The following is a 12,406-nucleotide window of genomic DNA, read 5'->3' as shown; positions in this document are numbered from 1 at the left end:
TCTTTTCTCTTGGAAAACAATAATCATATATCAATGCATACCTGACATACAGTACAAAATAAACAAGGCTTTGGTTATCATGCATAACTCTATATTTGATTCCCCAAAAGAAAGGCATGTTTTTCTGTTTATCCAAATGTGTCGCAAAGCACACAGAGAACAAACAGCAGGATATTCATAATATGCTGATCAGAAGGATCATTCCTATCAGAAAACCAAAGAATATACATAATTTCATGACAAGACTAAGGAAAACAAAAGTATATGATATGATAAAACTTCATTCTGAGCTCTCTGTTGTCCAGCTTCAGAGGAATCCGTTGTCCAGTTGTCGAGGAATTAAGATTTATGATAGTAACAGGTGCTACAATGACAGTCAGTGTGATTCTCAATCTTCCTATTTCCATAATTTGGAATGAAAACCTGGGGAAGCAAACTTTAAAATCAGATTTAAATACATTGTAACATATTTTACATAGTACTTTACGTTGCAATGTAAAATACTATTTTCTCACTTAAAGAAAAGCCTTCTTTCATCAGCCTTTATGTAAACTGGTGACCCTCGGAATAATTGCCTATAGTAATAGCAATTAGACTTATTAGACTTAGACTTATATACCGCTTCATAGGGCTTTCAGCCCTCTCTAAGCGGTTTACAGAGTCAGCATATTGCCCCCAACAACAATCCGGGTACTCATTTCACCCACCTCGGAAGGATGGAAGGCTGAGTCAACCCTTGAGCCGGTGAGATTAGAACTGCTGAACTGCAGATAACAGTCAGCTGAAGTGGCCTGCAGTACTGCACCCTAACCACTGCGCCACCTCGGCTCTTCACTGCGCCACCTCGGCCTATGCTGGGGGTAGGTGGCCTACAGGCCTAAGTGCTGTTGAATTACAATACCCAGCACATCTTTTTAATACTCACCATCTTAACAGGATTGCTGGAAACTGTAGTAGCACAAAAGTTCCCTTAGTTCCCTACCTATGCTACTATTATAGTTATTATACTGTACATGATCTATTCTTCTATAAAATCATTGAGCGGCATGGTGGCTTAGAGGTGAAGCTTCGCACTCAGAAGATTCAGAGTTGAATCCTAGGTAGTGGCAGACGTTTCTCTATCAGGGCTCAAAGAGAAAATATTTGCTGTGAACTCTGCATAGGTGTCAGGAGGGGCATCCAGCCAGCAAACACTCAGCTCCACTCAGTCGCCCCGACTCCACTCCGAATAAAGGGATTAAAGAGTCATAAAAAGAAGAAGAGTCGAGGTGGCGCAGTGGTTAGGGTGCAATACTGCAGCCACTTCAGCTGACTGCTAGTTTTGCAGCTCGGCAGTTCAAATCTCACCGGCTCAGGGTTGACTCAGCCTTCCATCCTTCCGAGGTGGGTGAAATGAGGACCCAGATTGTGGGGGCAATATGCCGACTCTGTAAACCGCTTAGAGAGGGCTGAAAGCCCTATGAAGCGGTATATAAGTCTAACTGCTATTGCTATTGCTAAGAAAAACCCTCTATATAATAATTAGTTTATGCAGTTACATAATGCATTACAATTAAAAGCAGAAGACCTTTCCCAAAAGCCGAAAGAGGGGAGTGCATGGGATTGCATTAGGGGACAACAATTTGCAGTAGACAGAATCCTAAAGTCAGGAAAAAGAATTATCATAACATCTAATAAACATTTGGCTTCCATCTCTTTAACAACAGCATTTACCTCCTTAGCCAAAATGCTCTAGCCAGTTAAAGCCTATCAACCCAGTGGTGGGTTCCTACCGGTTTGGACCAGTTTGGCTGAATCGGTAGTGGTATGGCGGCCTGGGTCGCTGGAACCGGCAGCGACCCAGGCCTGCAATGCTCCTGAACCAGTTCCCTGGTCTCTTCTGCTATTGCCGGCATATTTCTGTGCATGCACAGAACAGTTTTCAGTCAACTGGACATGCTCAGCAATGTGCAACGGGCGTGTGTGTGAGTGAAATGAGTAGTGCATGCGCAAAACACTCTCTCAGCTAACCGGTAGTAAACCGGTTAAGATCCCATCACTGCATCAGCCCATGTATGTAAACACATCGATTATAAAATTATTCTCAGGATAGAAGTCACCAGTCTGGTATGAAATAACATGAAGTTATCTTGGGAGGCAAGGGAGAGGCACCGAGTTGACACAGAACTTGAATCAATATATAGGAATACAATGCTCATCTTGAGCAGTTAATTTCTGGATGCCATTTTGTGACAGTTTTGGATAACCAGGTCAGATTTTGGCTGGAAGGAAAGAGGAGGGTATACATGCTGCTCCTTCATAGGAAACCAGGAGTAGGGATTGGAAGTGAGAGGTCTGCCCTTTCAGAAAGCATCAGGGCCCAGCTTTTCATTTAACCCTCTCCTCATTTAGGCCATTTTAGACTTTGTTCCCAATGGTTACACATCTTCCGGGGGTGGGCGTCTTTCAGGGTAACAGCACATTAAGGCTTTAGATGGCTTCTAATTGCTTTATTTGGGGTTTGTATTTGTAGTTGACTTTTTGCACATTGCCCAGAATCATTTTACTTGACTGAGGCAGCCATATAAATGAGTTGAGTTGAGTTGAGTTTATTATATTTCTATGTCGCCCTATTTCCCGGAGGGGACTCAGGGCGGCTCACAACCAAGTCGGGGGGGGGGTTTACAAATAAGAAAAAAGAACACGAACAAAACAATACCACAATTTAAAACACTCAACAACCATACCATTCGAGGGGGGGGGACAAAAAACTCATTAGCCCCAGGCCTGTCGGAACAGCCAGGTTTTAAGGGCTTTGCGGAAGGCCTGGAGGGTGGTGAGGGTCCGAATCTCCACGGGGAGCTCGTTCCAAAGGGCCAGAGCAGCCACAGAGAAGGCCCTCCTCCGGGTGGTCGCCAAATGTTACAAATCAATCAATCAATACTCCTCCTGTACATTATATTCAGGGAGATTCTGGATAAATGTTCCCAAGTCATATCTCTAATAACAGACATTAAACATAATGTTCAGAATTCATTCCAATAAAATATTTATAGCTGGTATTTTGGCAGAATTCTTGTTTCTCCCTACATGAAAACACAAACCCAGAGCTGATATCCAAACACAGATTGAAAACAAAACATGTTCATTTGTCCCCTGTCACGCTTTTCTGCCTCTTCATTGCAGTTCCTGGTTGCATGCTCCATATGGAGACTAGGCTGAAGAGGAAGAGTAAATAAAACTTTAACCCACCATACATCATCTAGCTATAGCCCCCTTTACCTCTCTGAAGGCTCTCGCCACACAGCATTTTGCTTCTGAAGTGATGTTCTTTGGCACGGGCATGGACTTTTTTGACCTCATGGGAGTTGGATAAGCTCTTGAGAAACAGCATCCTGCACACTGGTACACAGGCCTGCCGCTGAACAATGTGGTCAAGTGAGCCTTCAGGGTTAGTTTACATTCAGTACAATCTAACAAACACACAAAAAGAATGCAGAAGAAAGATGAAACCCTGCTCTAGATTCCATGTGGATCTCCACATTCTAACACGGAATGTTAAACTTCATCCCAATAAGTTCAAACTGAGTGGAAGGACAGAGACGCTCAGCTTTTTATACGTGGGCAGTCCATTTCCAAACCGAGAAATCATTCTAAGCTCAGTGTCCATAGGAAAACCTACACATTGATACATAATGCCTCGGTGGTGCAGTGGTTAGAATGCAGTACTGCAAGCTACTTCTGCTGCCTGCCTGCCTGCAATTTGGCAGTTCGAATTTCACCAGGCTCAAGGTTGACTCAGCCTTCCATCCTTCTGAGGTGGGTAAAATGAGGAGCCAGATTGTTGGGGGCTGTATGCTCACTCTGTACACCGCTTAGGGAGGGCTGAAAAGCACTATGAAGTTGTATGTAAGTCTAAGTGCTATTGTTATTGCTATAATAAAATAAGTAGAAAGGTTTTGAATGAGAATGTGTCACATCAGGCATAAAACTGGTGAGTATAAGTTTTCATTCATTTCTTTCCTCCCAAGCTAGATTACTATTGGAAAAATTGCTTCACTGGAACCAACGTTCCTTCTTTAGTAAAATGGTATGTATGCATGTATGTATGTGTGTGTGTCTGTGTGTGTGTATGTATGTGTATATATATATATATATAATTTAATCAAGCCAGTATGCTCACTAACCACCAGAGCATGTCCACGAACATATGTGCTTATGTAGATTAATCTTTTCCATTTATCAAAGTGCATGAGTTCCATTATAGATTTTCTGAGCACTCTTATTAATCTAAGAATTTGTATTTTCTGTTTTCGAACTTTAACTTTTTATCAGTCCTGCAATATTAACCTACTTGCTGCTAATTTCAATTCCTGTTCATTTAAGAACAAGTTACAAAATATAGGCCATAGTAGAGACTATGATAAGAAGTTAATCTGATGGATAGGTTATATAAATGCATTTTATAAATGCATTCGTCATTAGATAGATTACATTCAATGCTTTAAATATCCTGAAATGGTGATCTGTTCATTTTTAGATTGTTGGTAGGAAGGTCTAGAATATAGGTCTTATCTTGTGTCCTTGAAGAAGCCTGTTCTATACATTTATTTCCTGGAAATAAGTGTAAGTTTAATTGTAAGTTCTGACCTACAGCATCCATGGAGAAAAGTGATGCAGAAAATTTGTTCAGCTTTTTCGCAGTGTTATTGTGTTTCAATTGAACACCTTTATAGTACTGTGTAATAACTGTGTAATAACATGATATAAAGTCTAACAATCTCTGCATGATTTTGATTTTTTTTAAAAAAAATTAATGATCTCAGTGTTTTTCATATCTGTCATACTTTCAGATTTCAGATTTAACTTATTTGTATGCCGCCCTTCTCCGGGAGGGACTCAGGGCGGCGAACAACTCAAAAGGGGAAAGGGGATACAAACACAATACATATAATTAAAATACACAAGAGTCATACAGCCATACAAGTCGAGAGGGGAGGGGAACTCATCAACCCCAGGCCTGCCGGCACAGCCAGGTTTTGACGGCTTTCCGGAAGGCCTGGAGAGGGGTGAGGGTCCGAATCTCCGCGGGGAGTTCATTCCAGAGGGCCGGAGCTGCAACAGAGAAGGCCCTCCCCCGGGTAGTAGCCAGATGGCATTGGCTGGTAGACGGAACCCGGAGGAGGCCGACCCTGTGCGATCTAACGGGTCTGTGGGAGGTAATTGGCAGAAGGCGGTCTCTCAAGTACCAGGTCCAATACCATGAAGGGCTTTATAAGTTACGACTAGCACTTTGAAGCGTATCCGGAGACCGATCGGTAACCAGTGCAGCTCACGGAGGATAGGTGTAACGTGGGTGTACCGAGGTGCACCCACAATCGCTCGCGCGGCTGCATTCTAGACGAGTTGTAGTCTCCGAATACTCTTCAAAGGCTGCCCCATGTAGAGCGCATTGCAGTAGTCCAGTCTTGAGGTCACGAGGGCATGAGTGACTGTCGCGAGTGCCTCCCGGTTCAGGTAGGGGCGCAACTGGTGCACCAGGCGAACCTGGGCAAATGCCCCCCTGGTCACAGCCGACAGGTGATGTTCTAAGGTCAGCTGTGGGTCCAGGAGGACTCCCAAGTTGCGCGCCCTGTATGAGGGGCGTAAATTTTCACCCCCCAGCCTGAGTGATGGAATACTGGCCAAATTCTTGGGAGGGAAACACAACAGTCACTCAGTCTTGTCTGGATTGAGTACAAGCTTGTTAACTCCCATCCAGACCCTGACAGCCTCCAGGCACTGGCACATCGTGTTAACCGCTTCACTGAGTTGGCACGGGGCAGACAGATACAACTGAGTATCATCCGCATATTGATGGTATTTTATCCCGTGCCGTCGAATGATCTCACCCAGTGGCTTCATGTAGATATTGAACAGAAGAGGAGATAGGACCGAACCCTGAGGGACCCCATATTTCAGGGGCCTAGGGGTCGACCTCTCTCCCCCAACTAACACTGACTGCGACCTGTCCGAGAGGTAGGAGGAGAACCACCGAAAAACGGTGCCGCCCACTCCCACCTCTCGTAACCGTCGCAGAAGGATACCATGGTCGATGGTATCGAAGGCCGCTGAGAGGTCAAGGAGCACTAGGATGGAGGAATAACCTCCATCCCTGGCACTCCAGAGATCATCGGTCAGTGTGACCAAAGCGGTTTCCGTGCTGTAGCCAGGCCTGAATCCCGACTGAAAGGCGTCCAGATAATCGGTTTCCTCCAAGGACCGTCGGAGTTGAGAGGCTACCACTTTCTCAAACTTTGATGAGTTTGCTCAGCATTAACTTCTCATTAAATAATGTAGCAAGGGAGCCTTCTTGGGTGAACTACAAAAAGGCTCACCATTGGAAAGCTCTATGCTTTATACGCAATCACTGAATCTATAACATGGAAACTTTAAAAAGCATTCTGATGAACCACTGCCTTTTTTAGTGTATAAATCAAAGAACACAATTGTTGCAACCTCTTTGTTTGCAATAGTATGCTGACTTCAACAAAATTGTCTGTAATTATGGTCTATAGATGGAAGTGTTTTTATTTAATTAGCTATATATTCCACATGTTTATTTATCCAGTGTTTTTTTACATTGAACTTATTTATTGTGACTCTACTTCGATGAAGGCTTCTGAAGTTTAGACCTAACCTACACATGGGAGTCAGCATGTCAGTTAGAACTTGTGAAGTGGTTATATTGATAGTTGTGGGTTCTTTTCTTTTTTTAATCTCACTTGCTGGTTATGTATTTTTTTTCTTGTTATGCTATATTTTTAATTATTAGCTGCCCAGAGTCACTATGGTGAGATGGGTGGTCAAATGCATTGAATAATATAAAAACATTAAATAAATACATACATACACTCCTCCGTCGATATAATTGAACAATCAAACAGTTTAGAAAACATAAAAGAATCTAATAATAACATTATTAAACAAAAATCAGCACTAACAATGATCTTCATATGTTTTCTATTTATTTCATATTTTAAAAGCATCTCACCCTGTACCGTAAACTCTTCCTCCGGCAATGAATGAAAAATATTCAGAGATATAGCTAACAGGGCACAAATGACAACAGCATACTTTCCATAGTAATCCATGATGTTCCTATAAAAAAGAGAAAAACAGTGGACTTTCTGCCTCCATATAATCTTTCATTAATTTCTGTTGATTAAATTGATTTACATGTACTGTAGATACAAATCCAATTTATTAAGACATAGGTTGATTCATAGGGATTTAAACCCAGATCTCAGATGCAAAAATCTAGAATTATCTCCAAATGGTTGCAAAAGGACATAATATGAAACATTTTCTTTGCTCCGTGACGTGTCTGTTTGCCTAAAGCTTAGTTTAGGATCACAAATTTTAATCTGGTTTCTGAATTTTGAATTCTGAATTGGGTACAACTGTCAGCATTTTTAAAAAAATACAATAGCAATAGCAGTTAGACTTACATACCGCTTCATAGGGCTTTCAGCCCTCTCTAAGCGGTTTACAGAGTCAGCATATTGCCCCCAACAACAATCCGGGTCCTCATTTTACCCACCTCGGAAGGATGGAAGGCTGAGTCAACCCTGAGCCGGTGAGATTTGAACAGCCGAACTGCAGAACTGCAATCAGCTGAAGTAGCCTGCAGTGCTGCATTTAACCACTGCGCCACCTCGGCTCTATATATACAGTACTGTACTCCTTCAAGAGACATTCATACAGAGGTTGTACTCTACACATACCAAGGAAACTGAATTGAAGAGCCTTATGCAGTGGTGAGATTCAATTTTTTTTTACTATTGGTTCTGTGGGCAGGCCAGGACCTGGTGGGCATGGCAGGGGAAGGATACTGCAAAATCCCCAATTCCACCCCCTCCAGGGCAAGGATACTGTAAAATTCCCATTCCCTCCCCACCCCACTAACCTGCTTTCCAGCTTCATTTTCCTGTGCAGGACAACAGAAGAAGACCTAGCCGATCAGCTGGGACTCGGGAGGCAGCGAATACATGGGGACAGAGCCAGCCAGAGGTGGTATTTGCCTGTTCGCTGAACTACTCAAATTTTCTGCCGCCAGTTCATCAGAACCGTTCAGAATTGGCTGAATACCACCTCTGGCCTTATGTCTAAACCTAGGATTCTACTGCTAGAAATCATCTCATTCAAGATGCAACATTGGTTAGCCTGAATTGAACCAATCAAACTCTCTTTAAATGTCACCATAACAAGGGCGTGCAATCAACTAAAATAATCTCTTTCTGTAAGTGGACAGAGAAATGAGTAGCAATTGTGTTAGTTTGGGTTCTGAGATTAGAAAAGCAGGGTAGATCTGATCAGAGATGGACAGAGTTGGAGCAATCAAGTACAGTAGAACCTCTGGTCAGGAACACTTCTGACCACGACCAAATCAGGTTCCGACCAAAAAATTCACATTTTCCCCTTCCGTGCCTTTTTTTTTTGTAAGCGCCAAATTTCCAAAATTAGGTTTGGGTCACGACCGAATCGGTTTGCGACCAAAGTTAGGTAATGAATTATGGTTGTGACCAGAGGTTCTACTGTAGTCTGCCATTTTCGGACAGAGGCTGGCTCCGTTGGCCTTGGAGGAAACTGGGGAAGGGCAGAGCAAGGTTTTTCTGAATTAGTAAGGCCCGCAGACAGCTCAGAGAAGAGCAAGGACTACCCCCTACTGATCCGAGAGCAAGGAGGGAAGAGAGAAGGCGAGATCAACGCAGATTGAGCCAACTATGAGGGAGAAGAATGCCCTGCCCCCTTTCACAAGGTGGGGACTGAGATGTAAGGAGGTGCCGGTGGGAGGGGCATTTGTCAGGAACAAGTATTGAATCTGTGGAACCTCTTGCCAAAGCCTTGAGATTGCTGTACTCTGTCTTGTGTGGCTTGCCAGTTTGCCTACTTTGCTGAACTTCTTGCTCTGGTTATTGTTTAGCTAATCTGGCTTATTGGACTGCTGGCCCTGGTTGCTGTTTGATTAGCCTGACTTATTGGACTACTTGGAGCCAGAAACTTCTGAAGGCTCACCCACGTAACACCTATCCTCCGCGAGCTGCACTGGCTGCCTATTGGTCTTCGGATACGCTTCAAGGCACTAGTTGTCACTTATAAAGCCCTTCATGGTATTGGACCTGGGTACTTGAGAGACCGCCTGCTGCCAATTACCTCCAATAGACTGATCAGATCCCACAGATTAGGCCTCCTCCGAATTCCATCCGCCAGCCAATGCCAACTGGCGACTACCCGGAGGAGAGCCTTTTCTGTGGCTGCTCCGACCCTCTGGAACGAACTCCTCATGGAGATTCGAACCCTCACCACCCTCCAGGCCTTCCGCAAAGCCCTTAAAACCTGGCTATTCCGACAGGCCTGGGGCTAAAGAGCTTCTGCCCCCCTCCTCGAATGGTATGGTTGTTGTGTGTTTTAAATTGTGTACTGTTATGTTCGTCTTTTTATCCACTATCTGTACCCCTTTCCCTGACTGAATTGTGAGCCGCCCTGAGTCCCCTTCGAGGAAAAGGGCGGCATATAAATGTAATAAATGCAATCCAATCCAAGGCACATCACAGAGCTTTGCTCCAGAACTTGTAGTGAATGTGGTAATGTTTGGGGGCACAGTTGGAGCAATAAAGGAGAGTTAGATCTGCTCTCTGGTTATGTTGATTTCGTGCCATGCCCTGGGTCATCAGAGAAGGTAGTTATTCCTACTGGCCTGCTGCACAATGCTTCTGGAGCCTTGGTTGTACTTAAAACAAAGGGGTGAAATAAATGCATCTCAGTGATCTGGGCAGCACCTCCCCTTCACCCTTGTGCAATCTGTCACTCTCTCCCTCACCCAACAGCAGCCACTTACCTGCCTGCTAGGCTGAAATTTCCAGCTTCTTGTTGGCTTCCCAATTTAACTTTCCTGTGGGAAGCTGGCTGGGAAGTTGGAAATGACAATCACATGAACGTAGGTGACCGTGGCAGCTTAAAGCAGCTGCAAATTTGGCCAAATTTCAATCTCATGGGAATCATAGGTTTCAGGTTTCAGATTTCAAATTTTTTAAGTTAGCCCACTGAGTTACCTTGATTAAAAAATTGTTGCCCTATTATGTACCTTCACTCAATTAAAGCTTACAAAGAATCAAACAGACATGAAGGTTGTAATAGTATGTAGATACAGAAGAAACTGGCTGAAGTTCTAAAAATTAGAAATACAAATGACAAACCAAATGTTTTTGTACTGAATCTACAAAAAGGCTTGTTGAATCCTCGAAGAAATGTGTATGAGAAGATAAAGAATGGAAGAGAAATCCCATGGCAAAATTTGAATGAACTAAAGACGAAGATTTTATTCTTTTTTTTCTTTCTTTAAATTTAGTTTTAAAAAAATTAGTTTAGTTTCCCCTACACTTTTCTCTCTTCTCCCTTTCCTCCCTGATTTTCCCATTATCTTCATTTTTATTTGTATTTCTGTATTTTATATTTTCATAAACTAATAAAAATATTTAAACTGCAGATTTTTCCTGGCCACAAATTGATTCTACCTAATCTAGGGTTCTTCCACATTACTAGCATCTAGACCCTTTGTGATTGTCTTCAGTTCTGACCATCTAGAATCGCAGAAATATAATGGACCACTTGTTACTAATCCTTTTTTTATTCACTCTTTAAGAGGAGAATGAATAGAAAACCATCCAATCCAGACCTTACCCATGAGTTACCCCAGAATAACAAAAATCTGCTCAGTCCCAATTCATATAAAAAAAGAAATGACATAGCTTTTGAACCCCACCTCATCTGGTGGTTTCAGAATGTATAAATGTGATCACTTGGCTTCTCGTTTACAAATAAAATCTAAGCCGTTGCTATGATAGGAAAGTATGTGAAATAATGTGAGTTACAAGCATTGAAATCCCACAAACGTTTCCTGGCTGCCATGCCTTCCATCCATTGTTGAACTGAGAACCCTTGTGAATGTGCAATGATAAAATATCAGCAACTTGGGTACTTTTCAAACTTTTATCATGGTTACGTGCTGTTAAGAGCAGCTGCCTTAGAAAAGGTGGGGGAGATACATTCTAAATTATGAAGTGCATGCATAATACAGATCTTTTGAAGTGGCAAAGTCCAAAAGTAATTGTGTCGAGCCCAGAGGTTCTTAGGAAAATACATTACCTACAAAACCTGTAGAAATATTATGATTCAATGGCAAATGTTAAATTGATGCAAGGCCAGAAATAAATCAACACGCTCCTCAAAAGGAATGTATTCTGATAACAATCAAATTCATAGCTGATCAGAAAGTAATGCAAACCACTCAAAGTGCCCCTTGCGAACCAAAGCCTCTCACTACAAAATGACATTCCTAGTACCTATTTCTTGTTGTAGCATTTTGCACTTCTCAAAAAAGTGCTTCAGAAATCTAATTAGCTGCAACAGGATAAAGGAGCAGAAGGTCCTTTCTTTTGCAAGTGGGAGTACCTCTTGTTTGTTCTCTTGGATTCAAATCAGTGAGAGGAAAGACTGCATACCTCCTGTTTGGGCATATTATATGGAGCACACTGTGTATGAGGACCCAAAGAAAATAAATGCAAAAAAGGATTCCAACCTAGAAGAGCATCCTCTCAAGACAAAAGAAAACTATATTAACATTCCCGTAACACCGTACACAAAACACCAGTTTTGAGATGAAAAAGAACAGTATTACCATATTCAGGTTTTTACATCTTAGCAACGCTCGGATGCTTGCAAAAAGGTTATTGAAACTGAATGGGCACTTTTGGCAATGCATCTATGACAAAATAATTTAGTAAGAAAAAGCAGCAGTTTTTCAGTGTTAACCATATGAGATGTTACCACATTTGCTCGCTTGATATTCTAAATAAATAAACTATACATATATTTATAAAAATAATAAAGGCAGGATAAAATAAACGAATAAATTAGAGATAGGGAGACACAGTGTTAACAAATAATATTACCTTTCTTTTTTTCACGAGAGTCCTGCTGTTTAAGGGTATGAAAGAGAGTTTTGGATGCTTAGCTGCAGTTTGTCTGACAAAGCTGAGAAAGGATAACCCCTGTGCTATTCTTTTATACCGGCAAAATAGTCTACCTTCCACCCACACTTAAGCCAATGGATCAAGTGTAATTTCACTCAATGGCTCAATATTGCTTGATGTAATTACTATTCGGCCATATACTGATGTTATCTCTTTCTTTACCCTTAAACAGATTGCTTTTTAAATTGTCATATTAAAGAAACGTCATATGGTAATTGCATGGATCAATGCCATTTGCTTGTTTTAGTCCAAAATTAGAAGGAGTCTGGTAGTCCCTTTCAAAACTAACACATTTTATTAAAAGTCACAAGCAATTTATCAGATTAAATTGCTCGTAATATCTATGCCTTTTA

The 12,406-nt window shown here is 42.0% G+C and overlaps 1 protein-coding gene across 1 annotated transcript; it reads right to left on the bottom strand.

The window, feature by feature from the left end:
* Positions 1–215: 215 nt before the first annotated feature.
* Positions 216–12,051, bottom strand: CGA (glycoprotein hormones, alpha polypeptide). Its single transcript, XM_087719155.1, has 4 exons — positions 11,973–12,051; positions 7,013–7,119; positions 3,262–3,452; positions 216–423 (listed from the first exon to the last, which is right to left on the bottom strand). Exons 2-4 carry the CDS (start codon positions 7,110–7,112, stop codon positions 340–342), a joined length of 375 nt encoding a protein of 124 aa, XP_087575281.1. The 5' UTR covers positions 7,113–7,119; positions 11,973–12,051; the 3' UTR covers positions 216–339.
* Between the last annotated feature and the right edge of the window lie 355 nt (positions 12,052–12,406).

Source organism: Thamnophis sirtalis, unplaced genomic scaffold, assembly GCF_051295495.1.
Source record: "Thamnophis sirtalis isolate CommonGarterSnake01/CBP01778 unplaced genomic scaffold, rThaSir2_p1.2 scaffold_6, whole genome shotgun sequence".
Lineage (NCBI taxonomy): Eukaryota > Metazoa > Chordata > Lepidosauria > Squamata > Natricidae > Thamnophis > Thamnophis sirtalis.
Note: the sequence above shows the minus strand (reverse complement) of the source record. Positions and strands in the feature narration are given on the sequence as shown.